Consider the following 14,176-nt stretch of genomic DNA (forward strand, 5'->3'; position numbering starts at 1 on the left):
AACCTTCTCTTCTCCAGCTGCCCCAGCCCAGCTCTCTCAGCCTGGCTCCAGAGCAGAGCTGCTCCAGCCCTCGCAGCAGCTCCGAGGCCTCCTCTGGACTTGCTCCAGCAGCTCCACATCCCTCTTGTGCTATTCCCCAGAGCTGGATCAGGGCTGCGCTGCAGGGGTCCCCAGAGCGCAGCAGAGGGGCAGGATTCCTTCCCTGAGCTGCTGCTCACGCTCTGGGGGTGTTCCCAGCACGGGGAGGGGGGGTCTGGGTTGGGATTTAATGTCTCAGCTGAAGAAAGTCCTTATTTGACTCGAGTTTTCATGCCAGCAGCTGTTGCTCTGTGCTAAATGACAACTTGCTTCATGGCTTCTTTCAGGACCAGGAGCGTGCAGACAAGCTGCAGAAGTTACAAGCAGAAAGGGAGGAAAAGGGAAGGCTGAAAGAAGAAGCAAAAGCTGCGAAAGAGCGAGCCAAGGAGGAGGCCAAGAAGAAGAAAGAAGAGGAGAAAGAATTGAAAGAGAAAGAAAGGAGAGAAAAGAAAGAGAAAGAAGAAAAGGAAAAAGCTGAGAAGCTGAGAGTGAAGGAGGAGAAACGCAAGGAGAGGCAGGAAGCCTTAGAGTAAGTGCCTTGGTTTCTGCACGCCCTGGGGACTAATGTGTAATGGTGTGAGCACCCTTCCATCCCCACCTTAACCACCTCTTCTGGGGGCTCTGCTGGTCGAGCAGCACGTGCCTCTGTCCCAGGGTAGGTTTTAAAGGCTTGGAAGGCTGGGTGCACCAGAGCCTGGTCTCAGCAGAGCTTTCTGCTTGCAGGGTGACCTGGGCTTCTGCTTTAAAAGGGTTGAAAAGTGCTGTTACGCTCCACTGAGTTTTCTCTTCATGACCAGTCTTGCTTGTACTTTGCTGTTTGCTGGCACAGGTGCCCGGGCTGGTGAGGAAGTTGCTTGTAACTTGATAATATCCTAAATACCCTTTCCTGGGACTGAAGAAGCTACTTTGTGGCTAATCCAGGGCAATATTTGCTCTAAAAGGAATCGAGAGTCTTCTAACCAAGTCTGCTCCTTGGTGGAATTAGCAGCTTATCTTCTTGCCTTGCATGATGGGGTCAAGGTCTTGGGCTTCTCCCCTCTTCCCCAGTGCTAATAAACACTTGATGGTTCATTGCAATTAAAATGAACTTTATATTAAAGGGCAAAACTTGAAGAGAAGAGAAAGAAAGAAGAGGAGAAACGGTTGAGAGAGGAGGAAAAGGTAAATGCTTTCTCCAGCTTGTCTCTAAATCCTGCTCTGGTGAAATGATGTTCATGGGCTCCTGGGCTCTCTGGCACCCTGCCGTGGGTGCAGCTGGGCCAGGCAGCTGTGGTGGGGCTGCTCCACCAGTTCTGTCGTGCAGGTTTCTTGTCTGTTACTTCTGAATGTGGTGTTGTCTTTGCTTTTACACCTTAAAGCCTTTTCTACGTTTGTTTTTCCAATGGCCCTGAGTGAACTCAATCCTTTGCCTTAGCAATGCCATTGGAATCCATGGAGCTCTGTTAGGGAGCCCAGCTGGGGTTTTTGTTGAGTCACAGGAGCTGGTAAATGGCAGAAACTTTGCTTTGCACCTCAGTGGGTTTGAAGTTGAGTCACGCTTGAGCTCTCCTGCAATAATAAACCTTGTCCTGCCTTTACATTTACAATGTGCTTTTTGATTGCAGCGTATCAATGCCCAGAAAGCAGAAATCACGAGGTTCTTCCAGAAACCAAAGACTCCCCAAGCCCCGAAGGTGAGGTATTGCTATTCCTGCCTTTCAGTAGTTGTCATCTAGCAAACACACTCATTTCCTTCTCATCTGTCCCTTCAAGCTTCTTAGGTGGACAAAGCATTAGTTCTTTTTCTTACTTCCCAATCTCAGAAGTGTAAAGGACTTTGAAACAAGCCTGTGACCAGAGCAACGACTCCAAAAGCAGTTTGTAGTTGCGTCAGGAGAAACCTCACCTCTGCTGCACTGGCTGCAAAGACCTAGAGTGCCTTGAAAAGATCTCTTGGAGCCTCACATGTGAAGGGCTTAATCTAAACCTTCAGGCCTGGTGTTAAACTCTGTTGCAGATGTTGGCTGTGTTGGTACCGCAGTTTCTCGGGTGTTGAGACCTTACCAATCCTCACTTGGTATTTCAGATTCTTGCTGGCTCCTGTGGAAAGTTTGCTCCTTTTGAAATTAAGGAGAACATGGTCTTAGCTCCCCTGTGTCGTATCGCCCTGGATCCAGACTTCTTAGAGCAGCTGGATAAGCTCCTGCGTGCACAGAGCAGTGAAGTTTCCTTCTTGAGGGACCTAAAGTGTCGTAAACCACGTAAAACTGGACCTACTTTTGTCAAGAGCAGCACTGACGAAGTGAACAGGTTGGTCTGTGTCTTTGCTTCTTGTCTGTAATGAACTGCAGAATGGTTTTGACCTTGTCTTAATCTAATATTGGAGATGATGGGAAGAGGGAGCTTTGCTTTGAATACTCATATTGGATGAGAATTCCCCAGGGAGCAGTATGTTGTGATGGGGATTTCCTTCATTCCATGCAGTGCTCTCAAATCCTTTCCTGCAGGAACTCTTGTGCTTCAGGCAGCTGCCCTGCAGCACTGGACACTACTGGCTTTTAATGGTGTTCATCCCTGTTTCCAAAAGGAAATGGACTGATAGCTAAAGCAGAGGTGGTGGTAAGGAGGGAGGTGGCTTGGCTGGAGCTCCTCTTCTTGCAGGAGAGTTGAGAGAACAAGTTCTACACTTGGGGTTGGGGTTGTGGCTGAGCTGAAGCTTTCTCTAAGCTGTTTTTCTGAGCAGCAGGGGAGTGTTGTGTAGGGACTGAAGAGGCTCTCTTGTTTTAACAGTGACGTGGTGGTAGTGGATAACTGCAAAACAGATGCTGTTCCTGAAAGGGGGAAATTTGGGAGGATGAAACTCCTGCAGTTCTGTGAGAACCACCGTCCTGCGTACTGGGGCACATGGAACAAGAAATCCACTATGATCCATCCCCGGAATCCTTGGTCAAGGGACAGTGTAAGCACCTTGCAGGCTTGTTGGATTCTTTCTTCTTTCTGCTCTTGAACTTAATATGTATTTAGCCAAGTTCACTTGTTCTCTGGGATTCCTGATTCAATTCCATGTTCCCTTTTGCTACCAAGTTGTCAACCCTGACTGGGGTCTGGCCTCGTGCTCACAAGTTCATTACAGAAATGGCCTGTTGGCATTTGTTCTAGAAACTACTGGACTATGAAGTAGATAGTGATGAAGAATGGGAAGAGGAGGAACCTGGAGAAAGTCTCTCCCATAGTGAAGGGGTAAGGATTCTGCCTGCTGGAAAACAGCTTTCTGAACCAGTCACACTTGCCAGTGTGCTTTCTAACAAGCAGAGTTTGGTTTTAGGATGATGAAGAGGAGGGAGAGGATGAAGATGATGACGATGGGTTTTTTGTACCCCATGGGTACCTATCTGAAGATGAAGGAGTGACAGAAGTAAGTGAACTGGGGGTCACTGGATTTTCATCTGTTTCCAATGAATCTTGTAACGGTGGCAGAGGGAGACTCTGTAGTGTTGGCAGTGATGTAACTGGGCCTGCAATGGTCCAGGAGCAACTTCTGCAGCTCAGGGAACACTGGGAAAAGGTGGGTTGAAAAAGGCTTTTGGTTGTTCCTGGATCATCTTTCAAGTTCTTCCTCATCTGTGGCTGTAGGAGTGTGATCCAGAGAATCAGAAGGTTCGTCAAAAGCTGAAAGCAAAGGAGTGGGATGAGCTGATAGCCAAGGGGAAGAGGTTCCATGTTCTACAGCCTGTGAAAATCGGCTGCGTCTGGGAAGGAGCAGAACATGACGGCAGCACAAATGCAGACCTAAAGGTTCTGCAGCAGTTCACAGCCTGCATCCTGGATTCACCTGTTGCAGAGGAAGAACAGCAGGTCCAGAAAAGCAGCAAAAAAAGAGCAAAAGATCAGCAAAGTAAGACCTAAAGAGCTAAACACTTGTATTTGTGCGCTCTTGTACTCTGCTTGGGCGAAAACAGCTTCTCATACTGAGTGTCTAGTTCAGAACAACCTGTTCATGACAAGTCCGAAATCCAAGGAATCTCTGAGAGTTCTTGGAAGAGAGTTGCATCTGGTATGGCCTTGGTTACACTCACCCAAAAACTGCTCTAGAATAATGTAGGAGATGAAGCCAACAGCACTCCAGTAGATGCGGGTTTAGGACTGGAAGTGCTTGGGCCCATTGACCTGGTCATTGCTCAGGGGGGAGAGGGTTTAGTTTGTGTGACAGGTTTTGGTACCGGGTGACACAAGGCTGAGGATAATGAACATAAAGGCTATAACAGGGGTCAAAGCTTTCACTTCAGGCTGCCTTTTCTCCATCCAGTTTAGCTCCTGTTACAATCCTAGCTCTAAAATAAACCTCAGCCTCTTTGTCCTCTTCCCGGAGCGTGTGTCCTGCTGGCTTTTCCCAACCATTAAAGACTTCTTTTTTCCAGCCCCCCCAACCCAACCTTTGTGCCTCCTTCCTTCTCTGCAGTCCTTGGCCACCTCCTGCCGCTGCTGCACGGCAACGTGAACGGGAGCAAAGTGATCATCCAGGAATTCCAGGAGTGCTGCCGACAGGGACTCTTCAGTGACGTGACGGCGGCCGCCGACTGCAGCGACACCAGCCCCGCCAGCCCCGTGGCCTCCCGCCCACAGACGCCTGTTGGGGAGGACAGTGGGGTCCCTTCCAAAGCCAGGCTAAAGAGAATCATCTCGGAGAACTCTGTGTATGAGAAGAGACCCGAGTACAGGATGTGCTGGTACGTCCACTCCGAGGTGCTGAAGAGTTTTGACCAAGAGCATCTCCCCGTCCCTTGTCAGTGGAGCTACGTCACCCAAGTCCCTTCCTCGGGGAAGGAGGAGGGTGGCAGCGTGGCAGGTTTGGCTGTGCTGCAGCCCACCCCCGTGGCAGTGAAGAGGAAGCCCACTGGCAGCATGTCCATCACCAAGTTCATGAAGAGACCTCGGGATGCTGAGCAGGTGAGTTCCTGTCATCATGTTCTTCCCCAGGACAGCACGGTGGGGATGGAGCTGTGTGCCCTCAGCAGTTGAGTGTCCCCTGGCACACCCCTGCCTTGGTCTAGATGAGCAGAGTCCAAATATAAAGCTACAGACACCTTCCTTCACAGAAAACCCCCTTTTTTTTTGTGGGGCGAGGAGTGAAATGATGTGAGTGAAGAGATGGGTTTCTTTTGTGCCTCTCCAGCTTGGCCTGTCTGTTCCATTGAAAATGCTGCTTTCCTGCTGTTCTTCCATTCTCTGCTATTTGGCAGTGATTTGCATCCAAGCTGTGAATAGTTTCTGCTTGGCCTCAGTTTTACAGCTGTGTGTGATTTGTATGCAGGTTTTTATGTGTGTGTATGGCTGCCAGATGCATAGCCCGAGCTGGTGACTTACATCAGTTGCATGTGCACGGATTCAATGTGGTTCCCAAGTGCTGCAACTCAACCTATAATAGTCTGCAAAGTCTCCAGCTTATCCTGTCATCCATAAAGCTGAATTTCAAGAGCTGGTTTAAAAACATCATCATTCATAGGAACAAAACGAGATGGATTTGAAGTAGTTGCTTACTCCAGCTCTAAGCTTTGTTGTGGTCTTCCTGTTGTTGGCTTCTGCTTTTCAGGGAAACCGCGGGTAGTATGAAGAGCTTAATCACCCAAAATGATGACTGGAAAGTATGTGTTGGGTGATGCTTCATTGCGCATTTAAGACAGGAAGGTCTTATATATAGGTCCTGAAGTTTGGTGTTACTGACCATCTGCTTCCACACCCCTATGGGTAGGGCAGGGTTTGAACTGCTGGTGGGTTTATCCCTCATCCTCTGTGGACAAGGGGGTTAGGAAAGAAGTCACGGACAAGGCTTTTGATGCTTTTCCTTCCCACTTTATTCTTGGCTTGTCTTCTGAAGCAGCTCTGCATTCAAGTATTGATGGGGATCAGAGGCTTGTGTGAAGCTGTTCAGCCCCCGAACTCCATCTGCTTGGGTTTTTTCCTCATCCACTAAATAAAGGCAGAGAGAAAAATCTCTGCTTGGCACCCACTGGAAACTCTGCTGATAAGTGACTGCTTGAGCAGGAATAGCCAAACAAAGGCTTTTGGTAGAATTCCATCACCAGCTCTCCAAAGCAGCTTCAAGCCGTGCCTCTGAGGTGCGGTGCTGTGCAAAGGTGGCCAGGGCCCGAAAGCCTTTCATGCCTTAGGACCTCTACATGGAGCTCCTCCATCCAATCCTTCAAAAAAAATGGGGACAGCAGGAAGTGCTGGGAGGTCAAGGCTGCCAGGTTCTGTTCCCCCTCCACCCCCAGCACGTGTTGTTCTCATGTAAGTAAAGGTGCTTTTACATAAGCTGTGGAGAGAGGAGGCCTGGGTATGGAAGTGGGCAGTACCTGGCACGTGTGGGAGGGGAATGCTTCATCTGAGAGCTCTGACTTGAATGAAAGATGCAAATGTAAAGTTTCTTCTCTTGGAACAGCTTGTAGGGGGTGGGGACCAGGTTGTAGGGCTGAGCTTTGCATTCCACAGTTGCAGTTGGGGAGAGGAGCCAGAAAGCACTCGCAGATGTTCAGTGCTGGGTGACTTCAGTTTGTGTCGCTCCTGGGGTTCGTTCTCTCAATTCAAAATGAGAAGTTTGTGCTGCTCCTCTGGTAGGAAACAGGGTCACCAAGGGAAGGACTTTCACCCCTCCCTGCATAAAAGCTGGCAGAGGTGAGGAGCCGTGAGGAGAACACGCTTCAGAGCTGACAAGCAAAAGTCAGTTTCTGTCTTCAGAAGGAAGAAAGTATCCAAAGTAATGGGCAGAGGGAGGAGATCCCCCTCCAACACAACAGAACCCAGGCAGGTTTCAGTGCAGGCTGGGACTGTGTTCTGCTGTGGAGGCTGTTGATGGTGTTGTGCAAGAGTGAAACCTCCTGGAGCAGAAGCCTGGCGTGCTTCCCGCTCCCTGGGCCATTGCACATGAGGCCTTTTATCCCAAATCCGGGTCTGTTGCAGCCAGGACTTGCTTCTTTCTCTTCCCTACCAGCCTGCCCAGCTGGTCAGAGGGTGCTGGGAGACCCAGTGGTGGGGAGCACCCACTGCTGCCCTCCAGAGCACTGCCCCTGCACCCTCAGCTTGCTGTTAAAGGTCCCTTTGTTTCCCTTAAGGCTGAAGCTGCAGAGATGGATGGATTTCAGGCAGACACTGAGGAAGATGAGGAAGATGATGACTGCATGATTGTGGATATACAGCCAGGCAAAGGTGGGGAAGTAAAGCAGTAGGAGTCTCTTGGCTCTCCCACAAGGGAGAGGACGGGGTGTGGGGCTGAACCTGTTGAGTTCTTGTGCCCCTTTCTCACCAAGCCTCGTGCTCTTCTCTCTGGGTATTTTATTCTAGGTACTTCTCTGCTTTTTATGTTTTATTCTAGATGCTGCTTTGCTATTTACAGTCTTTAATGTGCTCTTACCTCTTCTTCCCTCCTCCCTCCAACTGATTAAACAGTGCAAATAGCATTTGGCTGCCAGTGTTACCGTTGATTTTTACTTCTTTTCTGGTAAGAAATGTGAATGCTGGGGTGAGGCTCAGCAGGTCCAGTACATGTTGCTAAGCAGGGCAGCTCTCTGGGGTATGCACAGTCCAGAGCCCTGCCAGGACTAACAGGGTCTGGACCATAACTCCCCCCTGCTGCCCTCTTGAAGCCATAGGTGCACACTGAGCTGTCTGAAGGGGCTGGAGCAGCTCTGCTCTGGAGCCAGGCTGAGAGAGCTGGGCTGGGGCAGCTGGAGAAGAGAAGGCTCCTCAAGGGGACACCTTAGAGCAGCTCCAGTGCCTAAAGGGGCTCCAGGAGACCTGGAGAGGGGCTTTGGACAAGGACCTGTAGGGCCAGGACAAGGGGAATGGCTTTAATGTGCCAGAGGGGAGATTGAGATGAGCTCTGAGGCAGAAGCTCTTCCCTGTGAGGGTGCTGAGGCGCTGGCACAGGGTGCCCAGAGAAGCTGTGGCTGCCCCATCCCTGGCAGTGTTCAAGGCCAGGTTGGACACAGGGGCTTGGAGCAACCTGCTCTAGTGGAAGGTGTCCCTGCCCGGGGCAGGGGTTGGAACTGGAGGAGCTTTAAGCTCCCTCCCAACCTAAACCATTGTAGGACAATGGGCAAGCTCTGGGCTGGTTGACAGGTGAGGGCTCTGGTCAACGCTGTGCAGCTCTGCTCTAGGATCAAAGCAGTTGCTTGTATTTGTGTCCCAGTTATCCCTTAGGAAGCGGCTTTCAAAGCTCCACCGTTCATAGCATGTCCTTTCAGGCTCCGGATTCAGCCGCAGTGGGATGATGTGGAGCAGCTCCTTTCATCTCAGCCAGGTTTTAACTATAAATACTTGCTCATACACATCAATAACTTTATGCCAAGCACATGATGTGCATTCAGCTCCTCTAAACCACTTTCAAACCCTCCCAGCCCTTTCTTACCACTCTCACAATAGATCTTGCACAATGCCACTGGCACAACCTGAATTAAGTGGGGTTTTGTGGAGGGCAGCCCTTCTATCTGATACAGAAGGGCTTGTGCATATTGCTGAAGCCCTACATTCTCTAGCTGAATGTTTCACCCATTCTAGACATATCTGGTGCTATGTTCCTCTTCTCCTTCCGTAACAGACAATGGGACTGTTTGACAAGAAGCTTTCCATTTAATCTTAAGCTGCTTTTTGCTTATTACAAGACTGGAGGGAGATGAAAGCCTTGTCCTGAGGATGGGGCTGCTGTTCAGCAGCTTCCCTTCCTCAGGCTCTGTTGACACACATGCAACTGTCTTTGTTTGCCTCTGCCCGAGTCTAAAGCACTGCAAAGATGAGGAAGATCTTTTTTTCATGGTTGAAGTGATTTTATTCTGGATTGATGTTAACCCAATATGAAACCCAGGTTTTAAATAGCATTGGAAAGGAGACTCACACCAAGTGAAGACACAGAAAGCAGAGAGCAGTCCAATCCCACTCCATTCAGGAGGATAGTTAAAAACCCCCAACCAAACAACCCCAAACCAACCCCTTTTCTCCTTTGCAGATTCTACAGTGGCAGCTTTGGACTCGAGTGGTGCAGGAGCTGCTCCCCAGGACACCAACATGCTCGACCCATCTAATACAGCTTGAGCCTTAACCACCTACTAACTTCTCTGGATGTACGTAGAATGAGTTAGAAAAACTTAAACCCAGCGTATCTTTGAAGGAGATACTTGAAAGTATTCCATATTTCTTGTAAAGAGAAGACAGCACTTTGTTCTGCTTCAGCCCCGATTGCAGGAGCTGCTCCCCAGGACACCAACATGCTCGACCCATCTAATACAGCTTGAGCCTTAACCACCTACTAACTTCTCTGGATGTACGTAGAATGAGTTAGAAAAACTTAAACCCAGCGTATCTTTGAAGGAGATACTTGAAAGTATTCCATATTTCTTGTAAAGAGAAGACAGCACTTTGTTCTGCTTCAGCCCCGATGGAAGCTTACATTTTTAGTCCTAGTTTTTAGCTTAAAAGAAGAAAATCCTGCATCTTAATCTGTCCTTAATAAAGCATTATTGACATTTTGATACTTCTTTGTAATGGAAGGTATCTAAATTATCTCTAAGACTAGCAGAGGGCTTCTGGAATAAGCTTATTGTGATACCACTGGGGGAATGACTGTTCATAATGTTGTATAGCATGGCCTTGGGTATAAATGATGTACAATTATATTTGAATTTATGCCATCTCTGTCCTCCTGTTTGTGGTCTTCCTTGCTCCAGAGAACAGCAGCAGGGCTTTACCTTGGGGAAAGAGAAGAAACCACCCCTTGGTTCCCCTAGGTTTAGGCTGGTAGTAATTGCTTATCAGGGTTGATCGTTGGTCTCTGCTACCCACTGCTGCAGTAGAAGCTGTCTAAGTGCAAGCTAGTCTCTGCCCTACAGCAAAGCCATCACCACTGGCATGTAAAAGACTAAACTAGCATCAAACTGGTTCCTTGCTGGGAATATTGACCTTCTCTGGCTTGTGAGTTGATGGGTTAGTTCCCTAAACTCCTGGCTGCAGAAAGAGGTGTTGCCAGTCCCTTGGTCTGCCTGTGGGTGCATGGAGCGAAGAGGTGGGTGATGCCACAGCGACACCAGTACCACCAGTGCCAGCCCTGGCGCTGACTGGTGCTCATCTGCATTTCAAACCTACAGAGCAATGCAATTCAAACAGCTTTGAACAGAACTGAGTCGTTAACCATTCCCTTGAATGGGACTGTGCATTACTTCATCTAAATACATTCTCTCCAACAGGAGTTCCAGTGCACACAGAAGCAAAAGGAAAAGCTGGGTTCTAAGCCCGGCCCTATATCCAGGCTCAAGTGGGAATCCAGCCTACTACTAACACTGAATCCCCCCCACTACAAGGGAGGAGGGTGTTGCTTCATCTCAGGCTCGGAAACACCTCAAGCAGTCCCTGCTAACCTTGGTTCTTAAAGCCAGGCAGAGCAGTCCCGTAAGTGTCTTAATGGGCAAGACTCTTAGTGGAGGTGACCACAAGGTTGGTGTGACACGGCCAAACCAAGACTCCTGCTCTGCAGAGCTTAGCCCCAAGTCATTGCTGAGCTCAGGGAGCTGGAAGCCCCAACAGTCTGCATGGGAAAGGGAGGGAAGAGTCTAAAAGCTCCAGCACTGACTCTGCTGCCCTTTATTTCATGACAGTATCTGGACTCTGGCGAGAATCTCTGGCTTCAGGGGGCTTTGTGGCTGCTCCTCTCCCGCCGCCTGGATGTCTGCCATGACCGCTGCGTCCCAGGCCAGAGTCAGCAGGGCTGAGGGCACCTGCACAGGAAAGGCACGCTGTTGAGCTGGGGCACTGTGATGCTCGGACCTCACAACCTGGGTTGGGTGTGTGCAACAAGTGTGGGTTTCTATGGGGAGCTCTTTCTAGGGGCTGCTGCTCTGGGCTTGCTGCTGGCAGCTTGTGCAGAGCTGCTGCCCACTGCCGAGGCTGGGTTTGCCACAGAGGCAGGTCGCTGCAGTTCACAGAGTCACATAAAAGACCCTTTCCAGCTGGGAAAAGACCTTCAAGACCATCAAGTCCAGCTGCTCCCCAGCACTGCCAAGGCCACCACTAACCCCTGGCACTGAGGCCTCGTCTACCCGGGGTGTGAACACTTGCAGGGACGGTGACTCCAGCCCTGCCCTGGGCAGCCTGTTCCAATGCCTGAGCACCCTCTGGGCAAGGAATTGTTCCTCAGCTCCAGCTAAACCTGCCCTGGTGCAGCTTGAGGCCGTTTCCTCTTGTCCCATCCCTTGTTCCTTGGGAGAAGAGACTGACCCCACCTCACTACAACCTCCTGTCAGGTCATTCCTTCCAGACCTCAGCCTTGAGCCAGAAGCCTTCAAGCAGTTACTTGTGCTTAAAGAGAAAGGGCCAGAGCAGCCTTTAGGGCACTGGAAGCAGAAGACACAAACCTCGCTCTATGTTGTGAGCAGCAGGTGACAACCTGAAGACCCCCTGGAAGGTACCAGCTCTTTTTCACTCACCAGCCCGCATTCATTGAAGGCCAAGTTCTCATCTGTGAGTTTGAGACCTCCAGGTCCCAGGAGCTCAAAGGGCAGCCAGTCATCTCTGAGTGCTTCTCTCACAAAGGTGTAGAGCGCAGAGACTGATTCTCGTGCATAAAAAGTCCCTGCCACGAGAAAACAAGGGGAGATATTGAGAGAGCGAGCCTGGCATTTCCCAAACCTAACCTTTTGTGGTAGATTCTGTAGGGCTCCTGTACTGATCCTCACTTCACGAACCACTTCAGTGCCACAAAACCAGCCCAATTCAACTGCGAAGTAGTAAAACAGAATCCCCAAAGCCAAAATCTTCCTTAATTTGTCCCAAGCCCCTGCCAGCCTGTAACAAAGAGCTGGGAAAGCCTGAAATGCTTCCCAGAGTTCTAGTGCAAGATTTGAAGCGGATTTTATCCTGTTGTATAGCCTGTCACCACACAGGCAGCCTCATGCTGGCTGCTGTAACAAACTCATCTAACGAGTCCAGCTTGCTCCTGGCAGCCTGGGAAGAGCAGGATTTAATTAACAGAGCCTTGGGATTCTTCCCTCTCCACTCGAGCCTGGCCTGAAGTCCCAAACCTGGGCAGGCAAAGGGCTTGGAAATGGGAAAAGGAGTTAGAGAAACATTCCCCCCGCTCTGGGTTCTTTATTGTTTGTGTTGTGTGCAAAACACCTCCAGCTGCTTAATGGTCAAGCTCTCTAGGCTACAAGTATTCTCAAAAGCTTCTAAAGGATAAGAAGGCTTTTTACCTTGGAGGAGATATCCATCGGGAAAGCGGACTCGGACCAGGGTGTAGTTGTACTTCCGCATTTCCCTTTGCTCTTCTTTCTCTCGCATGGCTCTTGTCCTCAGCATTGAAGCCTTCTCCACTGCTTCTGTCCTTTAGGGAAAAGCCTGGTTAGCATGAAGGAGAGGTGCAAGGCTGGGAGCTGGTGTCCCGAGCCTCCTCCTAAAGCCAACTCACCGGAGCCGCTGCTCTCGTTTGAGCTCCTCAGCAGTGAGGTTGTAGAAGTCAGGGGGCAGCTCAAACCGAGCGGCTTCAGGGGATGGTTTGAACACACAGAGCTGTCGGTCCAGCCGGGCTCGCACGGGCTCCGAGCTCAGCAGCTGCTCTTTGTAGTGCTTGAGGTCTTCCAGCCTGCTCAGCATGTCCTCCTTCAGGACGTAGTACTCCTCTGTGGTCTCTGCAACCACAAGGACAGGATTTGAGGCTCTTCTTTACATGAGTAATGGATGAAATAGAAATTCCAGGATCTCCAGGAAATGGGATGTCTGAAGAGGGAAACTGCTGTTTCCATTCCCGCCTCCCCCAGGGTGTCCCACCACCCACAAACCCCCTCCTCCAGTTTAACACACTCCCGTTTCTTGCCTTGTCCTGGAAGAGGCAGTGTTTTTGTCTCAAACCCGATAGCCTGGAAAAATCTGTGTATCCCTTCCAAGCAGCTTATCCTTTCCTGGAAGAAAAGGAAAGAAGTTGGATGTATCCTGCTCCAGGCAAGGACTTCCCTGGGCAGAGCACCCGGTGGAGCCTTCACCTCACCTGAAACACCTTGTTCTGCAGTTTGATTTTCCGGTACTTCTCCTCCTCTGGATGGAGATAGATATTATCCAGGTACCTGCAGAAAGAGGAAGGCACAGCATGGATCAAAGCAGGATGTGCTCTTCCACAGCGCAGGAAGAGATTGGGTGACCTCAGAGTATTTCTCACTGCAAAAAACCAGGAAAGCAGGATCATTTCCTCCCCAAACCAGACAGAAGCTGGATCTCAACCAGCAGCTCCCAAATCTGCATGAGTGGACTGACCATTAAACCCTCTGGGAGATGCTGCCCTTATTCCAACTGACACTTAAGATGGTTTAAGCCTTTGGATTCAGTGTTCTACAGCCCTGGAGCCAAGCTCCTTGTGTGCCCATCCACCACCTCCAGCACCACGTACTTGGCCACAGTGTCCAGCCCCACTCGCACTCTCTCCCGGTCCTTATTGAAGGTGTGAATCTCCATGATGGAGGCAGCCACCGGGTCTACGGAGAAATACTGGGAGAGAAGGAGAGAAGGGGGTCAGGGGGACCTGCCACTGCTCCACGCAAAGGGGCTCCTGTGGTTTAACCCAGCACCAGGCTTGTTCTGCCCGTGCTGGGATGGCAGAGAGAAGCAACAGGGTCAAAGAGGGGGAAAACCAACCCCAATGAGGGTTGGGCTGGAGGCATTTAATAGGTAAAGCAAAAGCTGTGCATGAAGCAAAGGGATTTATTCCTTCCTCCCCACTTTGGCCATTTCCAGTGTGTCATCAACCTTAGTCACAAATCCAAGACGCAGCAGAAGAGCTGCTGTGAAGATAATTAACTCCATCCCAGCCAAAACCAGTACACGGGGCTGGAATTCCCAGTCCCAGCGTGCCGAGGGAGGGGCTTGGACACGAATCTGGATGGCTCCTTTGGGAGACGCAGGGAGAAGGCGGTGGGTTGGAGAGGTCACTTGAGGGGACCCATGCCACAAACTGGGAGGAAGGGAAGGCTGGGAATGCCGGGAAGCACTTACTGACTGGATGGCTTCCCTCAGGTGCTGCTCCTTCCTGTCCTTCCTGACAACCACCCCGGTCAAGGGGCAGATGAAGTAGACCCCCGAAACGGAGAGA

General features: G+C 50.3%; 2 protein-coding genes across 2 annotated transcripts in view; one reads left to right on the forward strand and one right to left on the reverse strand.

Moving 5' to 3' along the window:
* Positions 1–9,141, forward strand: part of CHAF1A (chromatin assembly factor 1, subunit A (p150)) — a gene marked incomplete at its 5' end in the record, with an annotated part of 14,402 nt that extends 5,261 nt beyond the window's left edge. Inside the window, 11 exons of the mRNA XM_010010414.1 lie at positions 366–607; positions 1,179–1,239; positions 1,683–1,751; positions 2,144–2,367; positions 2,848–3,016; positions 3,217–3,297; positions 3,383–3,472; positions 3,691–3,952; positions 4,517–5,004; positions 7,167–7,260; positions 9,056–9,141. Of these exons, the coding sequence (XP_010008716.1) occupies positions 366–607; positions 1,179–1,239; positions 1,683–1,751; positions 2,144–2,367; positions 2,848–3,016; positions 3,217–3,297; positions 3,383–3,472; positions 3,691–3,952; positions 4,517–5,004; positions 7,167–7,260; positions 9,056–9,141 (1,866 nt within the window). The remainder of the gene's footprint in view (positions 1–365; positions 608–1,178; positions 1,240–1,682; positions 1,752–2,143; positions 2,368–2,847; positions 3,017–3,216; positions 3,298–3,382; positions 3,473–3,690; positions 3,953–4,516; positions 5,005–7,166; positions 7,261–9,055) is intronic.
* Positions 9,142–10,688: 1,547 nt separating this feature from the next.
* On the reverse strand, positions 10,689–14,169 carry UBXN6 (UBX domain protein 6; the record flags this gene model as incomplete). The annotated part of the gene is made up of 8 exons (XM_010010413.1): positions 10,689–10,817; positions 11,526–11,671; positions 12,291–12,421; positions 12,506–12,725; positions 12,911–12,995; positions 13,082–13,157; positions 13,478–13,575; positions 14,080–14,169. Coding segments are annotated over 8 exons (975 nt in total), but the record flags the coding sequence as incomplete, so codon positions are not given.
* Between the last annotated feature and the right edge of the window lie 7 nt (positions 14,170–14,176).

The sequence above is a fragment of the Nestor notabilis genome, unplaced genomic scaffold (genome assembly GCF_000696875.1).
Source record: "Nestor notabilis isolate BGI_N333 unplaced genomic scaffold, ASM69687v1 scaffold15062, whole genome shotgun sequence".
Classification (NCBI taxonomy): domain Eukaryota; kingdom Metazoa; phylum Chordata; class Aves; order Psittaciformes; family Psittacidae; genus Nestor; species Nestor notabilis.